At 38.6% G+C, this 24,100-nt stretch overlaps 1 protein-coding gene across 4 annotated transcripts in view; it reads right to left on the bottom strand.

Annotated features, from left to right (window-relative positions):
- The window catches only part of PLCB4 (phospholipase C beta 4), a 165,850-nt gene that overhangs the window by 75,565 nt on the left and 66,185 nt on the right, over nt 1–24,100 (bottom strand). For all 4 annotated transcript variants that reach the window (XM_008058841.1, XM_008058842.1, XM_021712763.1 and 1 more), the window contains exons 6-12: nt 22,796–22,849; nt 17,367–17,448; nt 16,229–16,329; nt 15,530–15,587; nt 7,804–7,912; nt 2,429–2,639; nt 1,329–1,422 (exon numbers count right to left, since the gene is read on the bottom strand). In XM_008058841.1, coding sequence (XP_008057032.1) covers nt 1,329–1,422; nt 2,429–2,639; nt 7,804–7,912; nt 15,530–15,587; nt 16,229–16,329; nt 17,367–17,448; nt 22,796–22,849 — 709 coding nt within the window. The remainder of the gene's footprint in view (nt 1–1,328; nt 1,423–2,428; nt 2,640–7,803; nt 7,913–15,529; nt 15,588–16,228; nt 16,330–17,366; nt 17,449–22,795; nt 22,850–24,100) is intronic.

Raw genomic sequence — 24,100 nt, 5'->3', positions numbered from 1 at the left:
CTTAGCCTCCAGGGTAGTTGGGACTACAAGCATGTGCCACCATGCTTAGCTATTTTTTTTTTTTTTTTTGAGTTGGAGTCTCACTCTGTCGCCCAGGCTGGAGTGCACTGGCACACTCATGGTCAACTCAGTGTTGACCTGCTGGGTCCAGCAATCATTCCGCTTCAGCCTTCCAAATAGCCAGAACTATAGACACATGCTAGCATGCCTAGCTAATTTTTTATTTATTGTAGAGATGAGATCTTGCCAAGTTGCCCGGGCTGGTCTCGAACCCACGGGCTCTGGCAATCCACTCACTTTGGCCTCGCAAAATGCTGGGATTACAGGCTGAGCCACTGAACTTGGCCGCTTTTTTTTGGCAGATTGTTTTTAGGAATGGGGTCTTGATATGTTGCCCAAGCTGGTCTTGAATTCCTGGGCTCAACCAATCCTCTCACCTCAGCTTCAAGAATAGCTGGGAATATAGGAGCATGTCACCATACTTGGCTAATTATTTTTATTTTTTTGCAGATTATTTTTAGAGATGAGGTCTTGCTATATTGCACAGGCTGGTCTCAAACTCCTGACATGAGTCAATCACAGAATTTCATTTTTTTGACTTGTCATTTGGCAGGATATCACGGGCACATTGAGAGACATGCTGAGAAACCAGCCTTCAAGTCATTCATTGAGGTCGCCAAAAGGCAAGTACTGAGATGCCTATTTGTGAAGATTTCTCTCTACAAGCATCCTCAAGAGGAAACTTATCACAGGTGACAATACTGGGAATAACAGTGCTTGTCCAGATCAACTGCTTTGTTTGTGTTTTATATATCCTATGTATCATGCTGTTTCTCTCCTTGCACTGAATTCTAGAAAGTTTGGAAGTCCAATTGGGATATGCCTTGCAAAATCACAGGATTTCTTGACGAGCAGTCATAAACTCCAACCTCTTATTCTTTAGGCCCTATTTATAATCTATTTTATTTTATGTATTCAATTTATCTTTTGATGCTACCTTGAAGTCCTTCAGGAATAATGCAAACTAAGCAAGCAAAGAAGTAGATAAGAAAATGAAGACTGCTTTTAAGGTGGGTAAAACTGGGTAAACTCTACAACAAAACCTCATTATGTAACACAGTCACCATTTGAAAGCAGGGAAAGTAGCATGAAGGGGAAATTAAGTGAAGACATTTGTCTTGACTTTCTCCTCAAATCTGGAGGAAAAGAGTATGAAGGTACAGTGGTTGAGAAAATGAACAATTTGTTTTGTCTTCTTTATCTCCCTATTTCCTGCATTTTTTCACATAGCCTGGAAAAGGCCGTGGCTATATAATTTTAAAGCTTACCTTAAAAAGGATATCTGTACACATTGCTTTTCCATGAGTTATTATTGGTTCTTGGTCTTCACCTTTTCCATCCCAGCAGTCAAGTTCAACACACCTAGGGACATAGTGCAATGACAACATTGAATCCTTACAATACAATAGTGTATGTACAAATGCAAAAAAAGACATCAAAATAAGTTGTGTTCTTACAGAATAGAAAGTCGAATGAATTAAGTAACATGATTGTTTCATGGCATATATACTCATCAGGTTAGTATCATCAAAAAGGGACTGTCTGAGTGTGATTAAAAGAGACTTAGATATATAACAAGCAACATGGTTCTGGATGAAATCCTGCTTGTGACAAAGCTACAGTAAAGAATAATTTAGGAACAACTGAGAACATTTGAATATGGGCTAGGTTTTAGATGACATTAAAAATTATTTTTTAATTTTGATAGGTAGGATAATGTGACTTTGGTCATATCAGAAAATGTTCTTTTTTTTAGTGATTCATACTCAAATATTCAGAGGAGGTATGTGAATGGAAGTAGTGACAGTTAATTTCTTTTAAAGTATTCCATATGCAAAAAATGAGTTAAAAATAAAGTATTGTTTAATTAATAACAAAGAAAAATCATAATATAACTACATTTAAAAATTTTTCACTTTCATCATTTTTGCCATATCTTAAATCTCAAATATTTGTCAGTATCTGAAAAAAAGAAAATCATTTTCAATAATTCCTATTCTCAGATAACTAAATTTTGGAGGTTTTACATTAAATCAAGCTAAATCAATAAAAAACTTAATCAATAAAAAATGTAACATACCTTCTTAAAATGTGAATGTTTTCTTTTTTTGCAGTTTTGGGAGCATATTTTAAATTTACAGTAAAAAATAAAAAGGTCTTTTGACCCACAGGATGACTCTAGACCTTTCTAGAAGACATATTATCCTTCCTTCCCCAAAGTGAAATGACCATCATAATCTATTAAAGGGAAGAACAAATGTCCTTTTCACTCTGACTACTATTTACTATTTTTCAGAGAAAAGCAAGTTAAATTGAAGGGCATCCTACACATACCAAAAAACCCAAATTGCCAGTTTGAGTTTCTCACCTGCAACCAGCCAGGAGAACCTGTCTGTACATTTCTACTGAAGACTTCCCGCCAAACTGTCGGCCGGTGAGATAGGTGTTATGGGAAGAACTGATGAAGTAGTGAGCCAAAGGATGGTCCATTTCTTGGTAAAGTTCTAAACGATCTAGGAAGACGGGGGCATTTTCATCTGACATCAGATATCTGCAAAACCCATCACTTGATATGAGGCCTAGGAGAAAAAGAACATCTTAGTAGCACCTGTAGCTCTGAAGATGTGCATCTTGTGTATTATCCGTAGAAGCTGAGGCAGTTGAAACAGTAAGAGTAAAAACTTATTCACCATCTCATTCCCAAGAACTTTCATCTTTCTGAACTTGAATGAAATGAGAGTTATGCATCATGAGTAACATATTTCATTCCACAAATAGGTGGCATTCTGCTTTCCTATCCATGATGGTAGAAGTCCATAGTCCCCCAAGTTCAGAAACATAGCACCAGTAGCTATAGCAACCAGGCGTCAATGGGAACCTGTATCGAGCTCTGCTTCTACCATTCACTCCTTGTGCTCCTGGCTCTCAGCTTCCTATTCTGTCAAGTAGGAGGAAATCCTAGTCCTGCCTGCCTTCCAGGGTCATCATGAATGGCAAATGAGAATATATACGAGGTGTTTTTTAAGAAGCAGAAAATGTATTAATTATAAGACATTATTGTTCTCATAGAACTGGAGAGGGACTTTGTCTTGGTGATACTGGCCCCTCTGAATTTAAATCATTCAATTTTATCTAAAAGCCAGAGTATGGGACTAGTGAGAAAAACAGTGGTCACTGAAGCATAGCCCCCAAAGCCACCCTTGATTTCTTTTTCATTTTTATTTTTTACCACCCTTGATTTCAGTCATACCTTTCTGATATAGGACAGGGCCCAAGTGGTAACTGCAGGAAAGGCAACCATATTTATGCATTTTTTCCCATCTATCAACCATCATTGGCCTCAGCTTTTTGCTTTTTTATTTCAGCAAGTTAGGAACTGATTTCAAACTTACAGAAAAGTACATATGATAGCATCATAAATATCCATAAATCGACAACACAGCTGTGTCAGTTCTTAACATTATCTTATTTATTTTACATTTTAAAAAAGGAATACACAATTACTAACGCTGTTGCAGTATCCGGTGTACCCCACCTCAATCCCATTCATTCCATTTTATCTTTCTATTGTACCCTAGTTGTGGTGTTCAATATTCCCACAATGGTTTTACTAGTTTACTACCTATGCATTTATCAAAACAATAGGTAATTTTTTAAAAAGGTTTTTGAATTTAAAAAGCTATCCCACTGTGTACATTTGCAACCTGCTATTTTTTGTGAGGATTTTATTTATTTTTATTAGTCATTGAATTTTATTTTAAATTCAGGGGGTACATGTACAGATTTGTTACATGAATATATTGTGTGATGGTGAGGTGTGGGCTTCTAGTAAACCGTCACCCAAACAGTAAACATTGTACCCAATAGGTAATTTTTAAACCCTTACCCACTACTCCCTACCTTTCCCCTTTGGGGTACAAAAGGGTCCATGTGTACTTAAAAGTGAGAACATGCAGTATTTGATTTTCTGTTTCTAAGTCACTTCATTTAGGATATGTTATTGCAAAGGACATAATTTCACTCTTTTTTAATAACTGCATAGTATTCTAATATGTATATATACCACATTTTCTTTATCCATTCAATGGTTGATAGACACTTAAGTTCATTCTATGACTTTGCTATTGTGAATACTACTGTGTTAAACATATGAATGCAGGCATCTTTTTGACAGAACAATTTATATTCAGTAGTGGAACTGCTGGGTTGAGTGGTATCTCACTGCAGTTTTAACTTTCATGTCTCTGATGATTAGTGATGAGCATTTTTCATGTTTTTTAGCCAGCTGTATGTCTTCTTTTGAGAAGTGTCTGTTCATGTCCTTTGCCTACTTTTTAATGGGGTTATTGAGTTTTTCTTATTGATTTGTTTGAGTTTCTTATAGATTCTGGATATTAGTTTTTTGTCAAAAGCATTCAACTTGCAATTTTTACTCTATCCAGTTGATATATACCGCTCTTGTTCATTTATTTTTCACTGAAAGTTCAGAGTCCATATGTGAATCAACCATAATTTATTATGCATTATTCTGTTGATGGCTATTTAGGTCATTTGTAATTATAACTTAAAATACTAAAAGTCTAGCCGGGCTCGGTGGCTCAGCCTGTAATCCCGCGCCTTTGGGAGGCTGAGGTGAGTGGATTGCCTGAGCCCGTGGGTTCGAGACCCGCCTGGGCAACTTGGTGAGACCTCATCTCTACAATAAATCAAAAAATCAGCCGGGCATGGTATCGCATGCCTGTAATTCCACCTCCTTGGAAGGCTAAGGCGGAAGGATCGCCGGAGCCCAGCAGGTCGAGGCTGTGGTGGCCAGGAGCAGCCACTGCACTCCAGTCTGGGCGACAGAGTGAGACTCCAACTCAAAAAAAAAAAAACTAAAAGTCAAAATTTGTGTAACTCTTTCCTTGGGCACATTCATTAATTCTGAAAACAAGTACTTTTTTAGGTACCAGGATGCAGTGATAGAAGAAATAGACAAGTCCTGTCTTCAGAAAACTCACATATTATAGGATAGACAAACACACAAATGAACAAATGAATATAAGTATAATATAATGTCATGAAAATGCTAGAAGGACAAAGAGAGCAGGAAGAAAGGTGAGAAAGAATGACAAGATGCTGTGTTCAATATATGGCCAGTGAAAAACTCTTCTGAGGATGTCACGTATGCGCAGGAGGAGCAAGCCACATGCACAACCTGGGAAACCCCGCTCTAGGCAGAAGGACGAGTTAAATGCAAAGACCTTGATGAAGGAGTGTCCGTGCCATGGTTCATTCAATGACAGCAAGATGGAGTGAGTGACCATGAAGAAAAGTAGCTAGAAATGAAGTTGAAGATGGCACCAAAGACTATATCAGTTGGGTGTTAGTCCTCACCAAGTACTTTGGATTGGATTCTAAGTGTGTTGGGAAGCCTTTGGAGGGCTTTGAAGAATGGGATAACACGATCAGATTTGGTTTTAAAAGGTCTACTCTGGCTGCTGTTTGGAGCACAAATTGTAGGGCATTAAGTAGGAAAAGAAGACTAGTTAGAAGTCAACTGGCATTGCCAAGGGAGGGAAGATGTAGGCTTAAGTCACCTGGTAAACATGGAGATGGTGAAAAGTGATTTATTCAGGGTTTATTTTGAGGCTGGATCTTACAGGTTTTGCTAATAGATCAGATGTGATGTGAAAGAATGAAACAAGTCCAAGATGATTGTAAGGGTTTTGACTTGAAAAGCTGAGTGAATAATGGTACCATTTCATAGAGAAGGAATAGATTAGGGGTGGGAAGACTCCAAACATGTCATACGTGTACATTGGAAATGTCCACTCAACGTTCAAATGAAGAGTCCCTACTACAGGTCTGTAGTATAATTTGAAGGTTAGGGCTGGAGAGTATGACTTACACATACAGAAGAAACTTAAAACCATTGACCTGGATGAGCTCACCTAAGGAGAGAGTACAGATGGAGCAGAGGTCTCGGACCTGAGCTCTGTGCCACTCCGATATCCAGAGTTTGGGAAATACACAAGAGATTCTCTAGGGTACATATCTGGAAGTGAAAATGCTGAGCTGTAAGTGAGGCATATTTGCTACTTTATGAACTATTGCCAAAATACTCCCACGATGGTTGTGCCAGTATACAGTCTTGCCAGAAGTTTATAAGGATACTTTTTCCCACATTTTTGTCCACATTTGATAATGACAGGCTTTAAGTTTTAAGTCATTTGTGAACCGGTAAAGCTATGTTTTCTAGATGTGTCAGTGGTCACTTCATAGACTTTTAAGACTTGGAAGGAATTTACAAATAGCCAAGGACACATCTCTACCATGACATTTTACATATTGCCAAGGAATTGTTGAGTCACTTGCCTTTTCTCCTTGAACAGAACACAACTGCCATCAAGGCAGAGACACTTCTTATTCTGTTTTGAATTCCTAGCATCTAGCACAGTGCTTGGCACCCAGTCAGTCCTCTACAAACTCTAACAAATGAAGATAGGGAAGAGAAATACTAGCTGAATGACTGCATGAGCACCTCCTCCCATCTTACAAGCAGGGAAACTGAGGCTAGAAGGCTCGTTCCTAGCTCAAGATCACACAGTGACAGGGCAGTGACAAGAACATCACCCCCTGCTAACTATGAAGTGCTAGATTCTCTACCATGTTGCCTTAATTATATGCAGTGTGGAATCAATTGTGATATTCAGAATATTTATAAAGAGGTAAGTAGTGAAGCAATCTTGCTCAAAATAGGTGTCTTCAGCCATAGCAGAAAATGTAAATGTACAACTGCAACCCAAGGGAAAACTCTGTTGGCTTGGAAAAAAATCAGGGGTGAAGTCATGAGGTGCAGTGGGTCAGGCATACCTACAAACATGTTCTGTGAGGGTTCAGAGAATGTATGCATCTTTCAGCCACACTCACTGGCAACAGATTTTTGCAAAATAATTTCTATTCTAAAAAGGAGGAAATTGAGGCCATGAGATTCATGAACACATGGGCAGACAGAACTTCAATGGCACTGCGTTTCATTCTCCGCTGAGACATAAGGCCAGAGCCCTATCTCAGGGACACTCCCCCCGCCCGCCCCAGTGATGCTTCCCATCCTCTGCAGATGTTTCCCTCTGCTATGAGACTGATCTTAAAATTCCTCCCCATGCCTTTCCTTTGACAAATATTTGTGTGAACAACCCATTGTTTCCAAAGTTTCTTTGAAAGGGGCAAAGACCCAGAAACAACAGCAATTTGCTACAGTGATTCCTGACTACTTAATTTCATATCAATTGCATTTATCTTTCATACTAGAGGTCAAATGAGAGGTGTGAGGGTGCATTAGATCATACATTCAGTTTATTTGGCTTGGCAAAACACAAGGGAGAAAAAGAAGATATAAATTTTTATGTGACAGAATTTATTTTTGAAGATTGCAAATAGAGGCTGCGTTTGGCATTTTTATATTTTAAGCAATATGTAATACTAAAATCTAACATAAGTAAGTACATGGAGAAAATACAACTATAATGTGTCTAATAACACAATACATTTAACAGTATTCTTCAGTCAGCATGGACTAAATTTTATGTAAAGTAAAATTTATATGAAATTAAGAGCAGGAAAAAGTATCAGTCATCATACTTGGCTGTAGGGAACACCAAAGCATTTATAGATATCTTTACCTAAAAATCCAAGGGTTTTAAAAGTTACATGCTTTCTTGTTTTAAATTTTTTAAAAATTCTCTTTTAAATTGTGATTACCTTTTTTCTTCAAATCTTCATCAGGCTCGTACATCTCAATGATCTGCATTGCCCTCTTAGCATCATAAAATGGGAATAAAATTTCATTCAGTCGAGGGTCTCGTTGATGCTATGGTAAGAAAATAACTCCATTTAGGCTGACATTTCTTGCCCTTGAGGTATTACACGTTACTAAGTTTATAATTTCTAAAACAAAATATACCTAGACTATCAGGTTTATAACTACAAAGATAGGACTTCACTGTTTTCCTGTCTTTCTTCCTAAAATGTACTTCAAAAAGTTCAAATTTGGGAGTACTGTACTGGTTACTCTCACTGAACTGGAGAGAGAGAAAATCCATTTTTTATTCCCCTTCAAAAATTGAAGGATACATATTATAGTGTGCATATTAATTGTATTGTCCTCTAGTTCCCATACCACAGGCAAGACATTTGCCATAAATGTCTATAAAAAGTGAGGTCAGAATATTTTTTTAAAAAGCAAAAAACCCAACCCCCCAAATAGGTCAAATAAATAGATAATATACGAATTTAAGTGCCCCCCAAAACCTCAAAATCAACAACAGCAACAACAACAACAACAACAAAAAACCCCTAGTGGTAGATAGGCAAACATTATCTCATTTTCATTATACCTTTCTACATCAATAAATGATTTCTTGGGCACTCATCAAATTTCATTTTCTTGAGTAAATATTTTTTCATAATGAACCAATTGTAATGATGAAAATTAATCAGCACAAGGATATGTACAAGCTATAAACAATATAGAGTTCTCTGGGAAGACAGTACATGATTAAGGCACTTAGGGGGCTGGTGACATCATCCTTTTCAAATCAGCATCTAGGGTGCTCCTGGTATGACATGAGGTACCAGAAGCAATGCAGTTCCTGAAATGATGTCACCCTGACTTCACACAATGGTGATAAGTCCAGTTTACTAACTGACTCAACACAATCGTGTGTGTATGTGTGTGTGTCTTTGTATCTGGAGTCAGAGGGTACACTAAACTTCCTTATTGTTCACTGTGGATTAGAGGATTGCACTGTGTCCCTAGTCATCCCTCACATAAATAAACAAACAAATAAACAAATAAATAAAGCAAACTTCAATGGAATAATGCCAGATAAGCAGATGTGAGCAAAACCTGGTCAATAAATAGGACCTTGGCAACAACTCTTTACCCAAACATATGCACAGACTTTGAAAAACATCATTGGAAAGGTATTTAAAAAGCAACTGTTAGGAGTTCATATGGATTTTCCTTCATTATTCATTTTAGAATGATCATTTGAAAAGTGAGCTGCACACAGAGTGAATGCTTTTGGCCAACAGAGCACTCGTAGAGATTTTCTAATGTGGAGAAAGCCAGGCCTTTTTGGGCTTCCCCTTCTCTTCCACCAAGTTAAGAGCGGAATTTGGCGATTTATCCCAATGAAGCATGCTTCTGTTGTAATCTAAGAAATTATGGTTCACAACAGCTCATATCCATGCACATGCTAGAGCAGAAGCTGTTATTTTAATAACAGGACTTGAGACCACCAAGAACAAAATTTATGGGATACGCAGAGAAAGAGAAATTGTGAGGTAGACCATGGAGTGTCAGGCAGTGACAGCATGCTACATTTTGGTCAGGAAGCTGATGCAGTCATGCAATGGAGCCGCCATTCAAGGAATGCGGGGCTCTGTCCCTTGGTGAGAATGCAGTATTTTAAAAACAAACAAACCAACAAAAAAACCTTCTTTCTGGGCACATCCTTTCTCACATCTCCATAAATAATCTTGGAAGAATATTTTGAAATATCTTGGAAGAAGATGGATACAGGATGAAAAAGGTCCTTTTTAGATCCCAGCACTGCTTTGTTCACAGTTGGCCACTGTATTTATCTTTCTTGTTAACTTTACATCTTTGGATTTAAAGATATGTTTCTTGGGAAGTATTCTGAACTCAAGGGAATGATGGGCAAATCCATATGAATTAGAAAGTGAGAGAAAGAAGGGATTCAGCTACAGGGATGAGAAGAAATAAAGTCAGGGAAGGAGGGAGAGGGAATTCAGACTTTTTTGTTTGTTTACTATATACATATGTGTCATCTGACATGGTGATACACAATCTGTGGATGGCAGCATAAGCATCACCAACACTTGGGAGCTTGTTAGAAATGCTTGTAAAGATCTTGTAAAGATTTCTTCTCCAGATCTACTGAATCTTATCTCTGAGGTGAAACTCATGAATCTATGTTTTGGTAGACCTTTCAGGTGATCTGATGTGCTCAGGCTTAAGAATCACTGCTTTAAAATGTAAGGTATGCATTTTAACAAATGTTTGTATCAGTTAAAAAAAAAAAAGTAACTAAGTCCTAAAAGGATAGAAGAATGATAAATGTTTGAGATGTCCTCCCAGTTAAATCCCACTCAAATGTGGTCAGAGGGCATGATATTCATTAGATCATGCTGCCTATTAGAAGCATAGCCAGGAAAACCAAGTCCTAACATGATGTCTCATAATCCCCTGGTCTAAAAATTACATTTGCAGCAAATAAGCATTAAGCACAGACAATGTGAAATTGTGTTTATTTGTCTTTGCATCTGCTCCGCCAGATAACATAATCTTCATATTTCAAAAAGGCAGCACAATGCAATCTGGATAATCCAAAGGCAAGGAAGCAAATGGTAAAGTTTGCATTAGAGTCACAAAACTATAATTTTAGATTTAAAAATGGAGAGAAAGATCATTTTCAGCTAATCTCAACGTAATGAGGTCACAGAAGAGTGCCACACAGACACAAGCACAGTGGTGTATGTTTCACAGCTGGGAGGGACATCCGTTTTCAGTCAGCCTTTGGGGAAAAAAGTGTACCAAAGATATTCATCCCATAGTATCCAGGGCTTTGTAAAATGAGATTCTAAATAGCTTCCAAAAATAGGTCACAGAACTCTGTCCAAACAAACAGGATCCAATCATTATGTCCTTACTCATATAAGAAGAGGCATCAACTGGCTTCAAGCCAAGTAACATTGGGAGAAATGAATATGACATAATTATATAATAATTATAATTAAATAATATTCGAAAAAGAGATAAAGAAGAAAAAGAGATAATTGGCAAGGGCAAGTTACTCATAAGACTAAATACCACCTTTTTTCTCTTTGCGCATTAAAGATCTTGTAAAGATTTCTGCATAAAGATCTTATAAAATAAAAGGGACTATAGGCACTTTTTTACATTCTTTCAACTGCAAAAATAATAGCTAAAATTGTTAGGTTGACTGGGTGCAGTGGCTCATGCTTGTAATCTCAGCACTTTGGGAGGGCGAGGTGGGAGAATCTCTTAAGGCCAAAACTTTGAGACTAGCCCAGGCAACATAGTGAGACTTTGTCTCTACAAAAAAAAAAAAAAAAAGCCAGAAGTGGTGGTATGCACCCGTAGTCCCAGCTACTCAAGAGGCTGAAGTGGGAAGGACCACTCTGCGCCCAGGAGATTGAGGCTGCAATGAGCCAGGATTATGCTACTATATTCCAGCCTAGGTGTGACAGAGTGAGACTCTGACTCAAAAAAAAAAAAGGTCAGGCTTAGTCCTGATGTGATCATATGAGAGGCGTGAGGCAAGGGAAAGATTAAAGCAAGATGGAAAATAAAACTAATTCTTGATTACTACCTAAGACCTTTTCCCTCTCTTCCTTATTTTGATCTCTTTTTCCTGCTCTCCATGAATCTCCCAATCCTTTAGCTGTTATCATCTTTGTAAGAAGTCAAATAGAGAATAAAGGTAGAGCAATGCAACTTCTCTCTAAGAATACGGAAAGGGAGGTGAAACTGACTGAAGCCAGCGATCTTAATGAGTGCTGCCACACACACGAGCAATTGAGTTCGTTGGTAGTAGTATCTAGCCAAGTGGCAGTTCACACTGAGTGCCTCTAATGATCCCTCCAGGATCTGGTTTGCTATTTTATAATGTTAGCAAAGAAAGTTTCCCTCAGTCCATTGGATGGGACCAAGAGATATAATTTTAGGCCTGGGTGGGGGGAGGGGGTTCCATGATTAAATTCCTCATGGAGAATAACGGAATATATAAGCTGCTCTCATAAGCTGCTCTCATATTTAGTGCAATCACACTAAACGTTGCAAGGAGAAATCTAGTCATCCACTAGGACAGTGTTTTACATACTTTAATGTGCATAAAAATTACCTGGTGGGCTTATTAAATATAGATTCTGCTCAGCAGGTCTGGGTGGGACCTAAGATTCTGCATTTCTTTTCTTTTCTTTTCTTTCTTTCTTTCTTTCTTTCTTTCTTTCTTTCTTTCTTTCTTTCTTTCTTTCTTTCTTTCTTTCTTTCTTTTTTTCTTTCTTTTTGAGGCAGGGTCTCACTCTGTCACTCAGACTGGAGTGTAGTGATGCAATCGTAGCTCACCTCAGCCGCAATCTCCTGGGGCTCAAGTGATCCTCCTGCTTTAATCTTCTGAGTAGCTACAGGCATGCGCTGTCATGCTTGGCTAATTTTTTGTACAGAAAGTGTCCAGCTATACTGCTCAGGCTGGCCCTGCATTCCTAACAAGCTCCCAAGGGATGCTAATGCTGCTGGTCCACAGATCACACAGGCAGGTCTAAGGCTACCACTGCAAAGCTAGTCAGTGTTGATGGCCTGGATAGGGAGGAGATGGTACCAACCCCTACATGGCAACAGGGACAATATGCTCTCCTCTTCTTCCAGCCTCCTGAAGATAAACATTAGTACACTGAACAAGATTTTACACAAAGAGGAAAGGGACTTGCAAGCTACAAAGCTGTGAAAGCCAGCATGACTTTTGCTAATATAAATGGGTTTATTTTTTCCTATTATCTAGTCTAATTGGTTATGCTGGTTTACATGTCTGTTGTTTTTTGTGTTGCTGAGTGTTTTTCTGATTACCTTGCTGAACTCTCTTATTAATTCAAATATTTTTCAGTTTATTATTTTTAATATCAGGGTAGAAATTGACATCTGCAAGTGGGACAAGGGTCTTGTCCTTTTCAGTGCTTATTTTGGTCTTATTACATGATCCAGGACTTCCAGTGTAATGTTGAATACGAGGTTGTTGAAACTACGTGTCTAATGCATTTTGAAAATGTGTAGGGTTAATCTTTTGGAGTCACAGATTGACCCTTACATTCCAGTGCCTGCTCCTTTCTTGAGTGAGCACTCTGTCTCCTTTTGTTAAGAGTTTTGAAGTCGCTCTTCCTAAGGGGTGTTTTTGATTTTGGAGAGATTAGAGAGGCAAGGTAGGACTCAAAAGAGGGGGGTGTGAGGAACTAGCAGAATGTTCTCTGGGTTTGACCCCTTCAAGGAAACATTCGTATTTTTGTCTATTCCTTCCAGTTGAGTTCAGTTGGATAGAAAAGGAAGAAATACAAGGGAAGCATTTTGATGAAAAATAATGGCTGAAGGCTGGGTGTGGTGGCTCACACCTGATACCCCAGAACTTTGGGAGGCTGAGGTGAGAGGATTGCTTGAGTCCAGGAGTTTGAGACCAACCTGGACAACACGGCAAGACCTTGTCTCTCCAAAAAAAAAAAAAAAACTCAAAAACGTATCCAGGCATGGTGGCACATGCCTGTGGTCCCAGGTCCTTAGGAGGCTGAGGCAGAAAGATCGCCTGAGCCCAGGAGTTGGAGGCTGCAGTGAGCTGTGATCGTGTCACTGCACTCCAGCCTGGGCAATAGAGTGAGTACTCAACTCAAAAAAGTCAGTCAATCAAGGCTGTACACTTTTCTGAACTGTCTTATAGTCTCTATGACCTAGAGAAACCTAGAATCACACTGATTCCAACAGTCCTTCCCAAAAATTTAAGATGCTTCTTTACTGTTAATGAGACACCAAATAGAGGAAAACATTAAAAAAAAAAAAGAGAATACTCTTGTCCATTGTAATAGTGATGGATTAAAGCTTATCACATAACAAGTATTTTAAGAAAGAATCTGGATGGACTGAACAAGCAATTATGGATGACCATATTTTTAAAAAATTAAATGTTATGTCTTAGACTTATGAGAATTACAAGAGTGATTATTGGGTGGGTCAATAAAACAACTCATAAAAATGCATCAGATAAGAGCCTATGAATGCTGTACCTATCCTTAAGCCTTCAGAATTGTTTCTTCATTTGAACTGTAAAATGCAACCTTACGGACTCTGTCATGTTTAGTAACTGAGTACTGGTGCTGGCTTCACCCCAAAGCTCACAAGAGGCCTTGTTTTAGGAAGCGACAAATTGATGATGTGGAAGACTTTCTTCTTTCCACTAAACTCTCTTCCCTCTTTAGTAGGGAGTGGGATTCTTGCCCATTTCACCAAGCTGAAGATAATCAATGAACCAAAGTACACTTAGAAGCTGAGGGAAATAGAACAAAATAAGAAACAGAAAACAAAAGGCAAAAGAGGGGTAAGGGGTTAAAGTAATAAAGCAAGGCAATTTAACTTCTGAGCAACTGTGGCATATGAATGTGGATAATATCTGGGTAAAGATTATGAATATAGTCTTCACATGACTACAGACTAGTGAAGTGGGAAAACTTGAAACGTTTTTAAGTAAAATAAAGATTGTATTGTACTAAAAGGATTATTTGAAAGTGGAGGCATCTGTCGGATATATGGAGTCCCTTCTCTTTCTTGCATCAGTGCATTTCGACTTTAGTTAACATAATTTCTAAAGTGCAACTTTCATAATTTGGAAGCCACTGAGCCCTCATAAGGAAAGAAAAATGTAATTTGTTTCTATAAAGTGGCAGATCATAGACTGCCTTTCATCTTAAGGGAATACCTCTTTTTTGGCACAATGTTGTCTTTTCTAGCATTTTCTCTTTATAGGGTATGATGATTAATTTAAATTATTTGGAAATAAAATTATTGTGCACCCCTCACTTAAACTCTTCTTATTATAATGTTAGAAAAAAAGTGAATTTTCCTTTTTAGATTAACAGGTCTTGATGGGTTTCCCTGAAAACATTTTTTTGAATGTGTAAAGAAAAAAGTTCATTTCGGTTGTATTAAAAGTTGCAACTTTTACTTGATCTAAAATATTTTTTTCTTGTGCTTAAGCAAAGTTTTGCCAACCAGTTTTCATTGCTAAGTGAATCATATTCTAAAATTAGCTCTGAGCTTGCTATGAAAATAAAAAGTAAAAATTTAACCCGCAATCCTATAAACTTAATACTATATTTTCACCCAGGAACTCAAGTGTTTGCTCATTGTCAAAACACTCTATTTAGCCTACATATTTTCCTCACATGCAGTTGATTAAAAGACAAAAATAAAGCTTTCCAGTCCATGCAAAAGTATGAGATAAAGTTAGCAATGGAGAATCCAGCTACAGTATGGTAAATTCAGTCCATTCTCTTTCTATTTAATGAGATCAATAGAAAAAAAAGTACCTTAAGTATAATATTGCAAAAACATAGACACATTTAATCAAATAAATATATTATACATTTCACACATACACACAGAACCAGAGCTACATATCACAGCCAGAAACCAACAAACAGCGGTGTGCAAAGCCAACATGGAGGAAGCGCATGGACACACAGGGCAGCAACTGATTTTTGCACCTGGTAAAGCCATATGGAAAGATCAGCAGGTCAGAAGCAAAGCGAATAAGGGCATATGATGCGAGCATGCAATAAGGACACTGGAGGAGGCAAGCCACTGCACACAGACTTTATGGAGTTAATGTATGAAAAAGCTTACTTCATTTAGAAAGCTCACTAATTGGTCTACCGTTAAATAATCAGTTTTGTCTCCATTGCTGAAAAGAAATTTATTAGAAAAAGTAAGTTTTTGTATATGATGCTACAGTAGGTACGATTTACATGTTGACATTTGTTGATGATAATTCTAACTTATTTTCTAACCCTGAAGTAGTGGTAAACTCTTAAAATGACCAGAGACTGTTTGTAAGGGGGAAGAAAAAAAACAAAACAAAACAAAAACAACTAACAACAAAGCAAAGAAAACACTCCTGCTAGGTCACAGAAAATGTCTGCAGTTCTTCTCCAACATTAGCAAAAGACATTATTTCTAAAACAACATGTAAGTCATCCATTTGAAATAATTGGAATGAATGAACTTTTCAACAACATATTAACATTCCATACTGAATCTAGTTAGTTCACATCATGGGTTAATACCTAAAGGAGCAGGTTAAAATTGTAGGGAGTTAGTAAAGCCAATGCAAGGGGGAAAGTTCCAGGTGCTGCAATTACTTTATGTAAAAGTTTCTCGAAAACTCAGAGTGAACTTTTACACAGATAAACTAAGGGGTGAAAATGTAACCCTGACTAGATATTCCTAGATATTACAAACATATTAAAGTAGGACAAAAATGCTTTAAAAAATCTAAAAGGACAATGATGATATTTATATGACTCTGACATAAATGGAACTTACATTTTTTTGAAAAGATCTTCTATATCTGTCCGAGGACAAATTTTTTGTGTCAGTTCATAGAACTTTTCATAAGTAAATGCTGCAGGCTCAATTTCATCATTCTGTAGAAAATAAAAAGCATGTCATGAATTTAGAAACTTTTTTCTCCTTGGAGAGTAAGAGTCTACAGAGTCATGAAGCACCGTGATGACCACTTGGAATACCAGGGTCTCTGTTTCTGATTCTTGCTTATAGAAGTCAGGAGACCACTCCCAGGCACTGCTGAGTCAACTTGCTAGAACACAGTGCAGGTAAATTCGTGTTTTTCTAGTTACTATACAGCCAGAATTTGTGTGTGCAAACATCTGGCTACTGCTAGGTTTGCTCTGGGAAATACCCCAAAGAACAAATAAAGAGAAACATTTCCCCCATCTGTCCTTGAGAGAGAAAATTGCCTGCCCAAAGGATGGTGAGGAGGTCAAGGCCAAGTTTGAATGATGCTTATTTTGTGAATTTTCACAAGACCACATAAAGGAGCTTAAGGCAACCATATACAATTTTACTTTTTATACTGAAATTTATATTTTAAATAAGATTTGTTAAAGCAGTAACAGGCTTAAATCTCTTTTGCAGTCAGTACATTAGTTTAAATTATTTTAAATTTGCAGGACCACGAACACAAATGATTTGTCTGGGGAGAGATGCTTCATAAGATACTGCACAGCCATCTTGAAGAAACTAATTATTAGTTAATTATTCATGCTGACTTTCTGCTTGGTTGAGACAGTGTTGATGGACTTCTCTGAAATAAAAACTCCATAGGTTGTGTAAAAGAGCAGCCTGGCTTTCACCTCCTTTTCTTAATAAAATGGACAAAAATCATTTTGAAATAAACTATTTGAATTTTAAAACATTTAGGTCAAAATACCCAGAAAATGGAAGGCAGGGAAGGAAGGAGGGAGTAAGGAAAGGAAGGAGGGAGGGAGGAAGAGAGGAAGGAAGGGTGAAAAGATGAAGAGGAAATTAACTATACTATATGTTATTAATTCTAATTCTGAATCTAATTGAGATCAGCTTAATAAAAAATAATCTGGCTTACTACACATGAGAACATAAATAAACAAAATGGCTTTAGAAACATTATTAAGTTAATTAATACCTTTCCACTTGGAAGGCCTAACTCCTTGAGAGCTTGAAAGATCACCTTTTCCGTTTTCCCCGATGCAAAGGTTCTAGTAATACTAGGGTAGTAAAGAAAGAAAGAGAAATTCAAGTTATTGTTCAATCTGTTTTCTCACTAGAAATAGTGGGTCTGGGGGAAAGGCAAAACAAGAATACAATTACTTCTCATTTTAGGTGGGGTCTTCATTTCCCAAACTAGCTCCTTCAATGTCCCTTCAAGTTACCAGAGCTGGTTATGCTAGTGACACAGCTTGAATCTAAGACCAAGGATTCCTCTAGATGCTTATGAGAACAATGGACACTGGAAGGATCCCCAGTGCTGGACAAAAACAATGGTAAATTTTGATCCCACCAAATTAGCTTCTTGAAAAAAGGAATGTGACAGATGAGAGAATAGCTCTAGAACAAAAGGTCAAGTTAACAATATCTGGGCTTGGGGAAAAGCAGGAGGTCCCTTGTAACTCAGCCCAAATCTGTGATTGTCCTTATCTTGGTCTCCAGACTTAACGACAGTTGACACAAGCTATCAGACATATTTTGCTTTTGTTTTCAAGCTAAGCACCCTTGAACCACAATGAAATGTCAGTTGCCTCAAGGATTAGGGACTTCATTATGAAAGTGTGAGTTGGGGTGGGGGAGGGAGGAACAATTATGCAGTGCTTTAACAGAATCTTGGCTTTACCCTGAGACGTGGTATTTTAACTAGTACAGTGAGCATCAGGGCTAGTCGAATGGATAACACCTTAAAGAACATATTTCCTGGTGATGATAAAAGTGGGAAAGACAGCCGGGCTCGGTGGCTCAGCCTGTAATCCCACGCCTTTGGGAGGCTGAGGTGAGTGGATTGCCTGAGCCCGCGGGTTTGAGACCCACCTGGGCAGCGAGACCTCATCTCTACAATAAATCAAAAAATCAGCTGGGCATGGTAGCAAATGCCTGTAATTCTGGCTACTTGGAAGGCTGAGGCGGAAGGATCGCCGGAGCCCAGCAGGTGAGGCTGCAGTGGCCGGGAGCGGCCATTGCACTCCAGTCTGGGTGACAGAGTGAGACGCCAACTCAAAAAAACAAAAACAACAACAACAAAAAAGTGGGAAAGACAGACTCTCCATTATAAATGCACTGGTGACCCTCAGAACAAAAGCTATCAAGGGGAGGACTTAGTACCGTGGAACCCCACACTTAGCTCTGAGCTGTGTCTTAGCCACCAAAGAGCCTTCATGCATTCTGGTTGGAAGCCCAGCTCATCTGTTACCATGATAACTTTTAAGCTCTACATTCAGAAGTCTAGCTTTACCTGAAGACAGAGTTCACATCTGTCTGTGAAACTTGGCTTTAGAATGCCTGTCTCTGTGAGCGTAAGGGGATGCCGAACAGCATATCATGCCCAAACTTTTCATAGTTTCCGCCATTCATGCTAAGTAGAAGGCAAACTCTAAATATGCACACTGACAGTCAGTTAATCTTGGTGAGTGGGAGAAAGCACCCCTTCAGCTGCAGAATAGACTTCCCAAAATAAGTAGCTTTAAGTAAATGAGTTATTATGTGTCCGTTCACAGCTTTATTGTTTCACAGTAAGTTCAAGAATACTTGAAGAAGTACACATTGAAGAGTTCTTGAGATAGCTGTATCCAGATATAAGAAAGCCAATGAGTGATCTTTTTAGCAAATCTACAGGCAATGGCAGAGCAAATGTGTATGATATCAATAAACTAATGAAGATTCCTAGGTGCTATGTCTATATTTTCTCACTTCAAGAGTTTGTGCTGTTTTTATGTATTGAATTGGAGTGAGATGCAACTTATCTGACCTTTTTAATTTAGGAGAAAGTAGCTATTCAGGGTGTCTTTTTTTCTTAAAAAAAAATGTGCAAGAACTACAGACCCTAGCAGGATCTGGCACCTGTAATGGGGGAAAATCTTTGCATAGCAATTTCAGGGGTATCCCAGCTGACTTGAGCCTCTGTTGGGTTTGGACAGGCTTGGTATAACCAGATGAAAATTGATCAACATGCTCATGAATGTAGCAGCAGTGAAACCTGAATCTTTCTGGTGAAATAGAATTTGGGTACTGGTGGGAAGGGAAAAGTATACAGGGACTGGATCTTTTGGCTAGGGTTTGGCCAGGTGCCAAGAAACAGGAAGTAGAAGAAGAATGTCTCCGAGGGAAGTAGGAGAGGAGAGATAATACCATGGTTGTGTTTCATGGGAACTCAGAGCACTTTTAAAGGGCCTGTGATTTACTCAACTCTTTATATATAGCCCCATACCTGCGGAGTTCATCCTAGTTCTTCAAAGCCAACTGGTACTCAGTGAGTTTTTGTTGAATAAAAATACCCCCCCCAAAAAAGCTACAAAAGCAAATATTATTGAGTTGTATCCAGTCCTATTAGAGTTCTGGTTAAATTCTGTACTGAAGGGGACTTTGCAGGTGACTAAGACAGTCATGATCCTAGAAACTATGAATGTTCCACTCGTGGTTTATCTACACAGGGTCTACAATCTATCCAATGGTTTCAATACCATCTTCTGAAATAGACACAGAGTACTCTTGAAGTGAAGGAATGAAGCTACTTCCCCAGCAGAATCAAACCTTCCCCATAGGCTGCTGGGCCTTCAGGATGTGGATGGATTACATAGGAACTGGGCTGCCACGACCACACCTGGGCTCTCTCCACCTTCTTTAACACAGTTGTCTCATTTGGAACCTCCTCCAGCCATGGCCCACAACCACTGTCTGGCTGATCATTTTCCAACTCTCTAGCCATTGGTGTCCATTCTAGGTCACAAGCAGTGGGACATGGCAAAAGAAAAGAGTTACTTCCAAAGCTTTGATTTGAGTGGGGAGATAAACCATGTATAAATTTGTGAGTTTGAGAAGAAGACAGACAGCATGAGATTAAGCACACAGAGAGAAAAGAGACGAGGGAGATACGCAGTGAGACTTTCTTTACATGCCATTCCTGCAATTCCCTGGATATTAAACTTTAGTTTAATGCTAACGAGCAAGGCCATTCCCAAGCTAGGCAATGACTACAAAGTCAGATCCCTTTTAACATTATGCACACTATACTAATAGTTTCCATTTTAAAAACTCCAGAGTCACAGTGATGAAACGACACTTTAAAAGTGTTTACTCTTCATATCCATTAACACATTCAGAACAATTTCCACCCAATCCTTGGCAGCTCATTCACCAGGAGCCAGGAGCGTTATCTCTCTCTGTGTGTGTGTGTGTGTGTGTGTGTGTGTGTGTGTTTGGCTTGGTATCAACTCTCCATCGACTCTTACAAATTGCTCCCCAATCACAGATATCTTGTGTTAAACACCTGTTCATACTGGCAGGCAGCAAGGAGTTCACATCAAAGAGAACTGAAGAAGATGCCAAAGTATCTAGGCCATTTCTACAAAAAAGGTGGTAATAATTTTGTATGGGAACATGTTAAATAAAGATCACTGGACTCAGAAAAGTCTTCGAAGCTTGTATGACAAAAACGTGATAAGCAGGATACACACAAATGAAACCAGAACTACGAGTTAGAAATATTTGGATCACAGTCTGTCTGTTTCTACTTTGTCCATTTCCTGAACCTTATCTTGGAGGAAAAAGCAGCAAAAACAGATCCAACTTACACTTCGGTTCTTCACACTGTGCTCAATGAAGTTTGGACATTACTTCAAGGCAAATTTTAAATAAAAAATGCAATAGCCATAGGATGCTAGGACACATTCAAATAATTGTCCTGTTATGCTCAGCTGAGAAAAGTGCTTTAAATAAAATAAAAATAAATGTGAAGTATCTCTGCCAATAACCATCAGTCAAGGGTGCTAACAGAACTTTTTCACAACTCCTAAGGCAGATGTAAAATTGACTTGCTTATAAGTTATTAAATAAAAGTAGAGCATCCTACTTATAGATTGGTGAAGATCACAAAAAATGTATGAGGTCTGTGGCTTGGTTAGCTCTCAATAAAAAAGTTAAAAAAAAATACTGCCCAAGATCTTCTACATGATTTCTATGCTTTATATTTTCTCATAGATATTTCAAGTCGTGTCACATGGATACCTTCATATGGGACTATTATACAACATGGAATTAAGAAAAATGATGACTTCTAGGGCAATTCTGTTCAATGTGAAAACAGGAACATCAAAGGAGTATGGAGGTACCCTCGGAAGGATGAAGAAGGAAGGCTTCAGGGCAGCATGAAATGGTTGGGCAGGGGTGGAGGCAAAGTAAAAGGCCAGGCATGACCAGGATACCACTGCTCAAGGGTAGCCACTCAGATGCTACACACTTGGTGACCTGCTTGCCTCATCACTGAGTCCTAACACAGGATTCTATCTAGCAGTTCTGGGGTTTTTTGTTTTGTTGTTGTTGTTGCTATTTGTCAGTTTGCTTCTTTGCAAGAGTGGTATCTAGGGAAGTCAACATGCACCTGAGTTTGGGGACTCCTCAGTAGAATGAGTAATATCTGGAAAACCTGTGTTTGATTCAAGCGTAGGTTCACGTACCCAAATATACTCCAGCTGATGCTATGGGGTCTGGCTCATAGCAGCTCCTGGAATTTCTATGGGTGTTTAACACAAACATCAACTCCAGAGATACCAGAAAGTTTAGTGAATAATTCCCATCACTACTATGGCAAGAGTTTTCAGAGGTGCCCATAGACCACTAGCAAACCCTGCCATCTGGAAGGAAGTAAGAAACAGAAAAGAGAGACATGTGGGGAGTTGTCGAAGGGTGAAATCTGTTAGTGTAAGTATTAAAGAACACATGTGGAGGATGTATCTAGTTGATGTTCTTTTCATTCTTGATTCCATCCAAGCCTTACTGCCTTTTGTTGTTGTTGTTACTGTTATCTGGGGCAGGGGGAGGAAGAAGTAACAGTTCTGAAGCATGTGTGGTGTCAGTTATAAGTCACCTAGAGAGTAAGCTGCAAGGAGCCAAAGAAGGAGGCCACCCGCCCTAACCACCAGAGAAGCAAAGCCTAAATGAGAATGCTCTGTCTGAGGGCAGCATGCTCCCCAAGACACGAGCCATACACTTCCAGGTTAAGCACACAATTTGAACTCCTTTAAGTTTAGCTAATGGTGGCTCAGGGGTAAGTAGGCAAAAGAAATGTAAGTCCTAAAACCCCCACTTATCTGAAGACTGAAGAAAATAATGCTACATGTTAGATAACATTTACATTATCAAAGCACTTCTTTTGCTACCTATTTCAAGAAAAAAAAATGCAGCTTTACTTCTGTAAATAATTTTTTAAAGTAAATATAGTGTTGGACAAAAAGATTCCAGAATATTTTAAAGACAATAGGCACACAAACACTTGTGAAGGACTCTCTCTTTGGTTTGGGATCATGAGGGTTGACCCAAGGCATGAATAACAGACAGGAATGATGTACTTACCTCCTTACTGGAATTTTGCCATTTGTGTTGGTCATGAATGACAATTTTATCCAGCTGCAAAACAATATCATCGACATTGCTTTAATGTTTGGTAGGGAGAACAGCTTCAATTCCATTAAAAACTTTAAAAGGAAGTTCATCCAAACAAAGAACATTTATTCTGAAAATCAGAGACAATTGCATACTATGTAATAAATTTAGGGTTGTCAGATTTAGCAAAAAAAAAAAAAAAAAATCCAAATTGGACTCTCAGTTGAATCTGAATTTCAGATAAATAGATAATTTTTTAGTATCAGTATGCTCCAAATATTGCACAGGACAGACTCATACCAAAATATTATTTGTTACTTACCTAAAATTCAAATTTAACTGGGAATTCTCTATTTTGTCTGGCAACCCTAGCTAAATTAGAAAATTGGTTGTTGTACTGAGCAAAATACATAGTCAGTACTTATTTGTGACTGGTCTTGCTCTGGATTATTGCTCTTTAATCTGCTGCTCTATCAAAGGGGTAGGAAATGCAACTGCACTGTGACCAGTCAGCCTTGCCTTGAGGACCCATGAAGACTTAGGGCTCCCGGCTCCCAGGGCTGCAAAAGACTGATCATGTGGGCACCTTCCATCATGTCCAATGAGAAGAGTGGTCATCAATGCGAATTGATGGTGAGCAATTCCTTGCTTTCCCCAAGGCCTTCAGGACACATGGAGACCCAGACCATGTACCTGTACTTTGGAACTAGGAATGTTCTTAGCTAATGACTCCCATGCTCACTGTTTCCAGTCAATAATTTGAGGGGGAACCCCCTAAAACTGGAAGTTATTTATAAACAATGGTGTATTTATTCTTACATGTTTAAACTTCAGTCACCTTCAAAGTCCTCCCCGTTTGATGCAATATACCTATTGAGACATTTTCCCCACTGCTCAAAACAGTTTTTGAACTCATCAGTTTTGGTGCCTTTTAGTGCTTCTGTTGTTTTTTGTTTCATCTCTTCCACACTGGTAAAATGTTGCCCTTTGAGGAATTTTTTCACTCAGGGAAACAACAACAACAACATCAACAAAAGTCGCTTGGGGCAAGATCCGGTGACTAGGGAAGATGGAGCATGGGGGTCATACTGGTTTTGGTCCAAAATTGCCAAACACTCAGCATGGTGTGGACAAGTGTGCTTGCAAATCACCCATCATGAAGTAGGCAGACGCTTTGAAAGAATCTCTGGAGCTGGGCTCGGTGGTTCAGTCTGTAATCCCCCGCCTTTGGGAGGCTGAGGTGAGTGGATTGCCTGAGCCCGCGGGTTTGAGACG

The sequence above is a fragment of the Carlito syrichta genome, unplaced genomic scaffold (genome assembly GCF_000164805.1).
Source record: "Carlito syrichta isolate Samal-C Ts95f unplaced genomic scaffold, Tarsius_syrichta-2.0.1 Scaffold303642, whole genome shotgun sequence".
NCBI classification, from domain to species: Eukaryota; Metazoa; Chordata; class Mammalia; order Primates; family Tarsiidae; genus Carlito; species Carlito syrichta.
The sequence above is the reverse complement of the archived record's forward strand: the minus strand, read 5'-3'. Positions and strand labels throughout refer to the sequence as shown.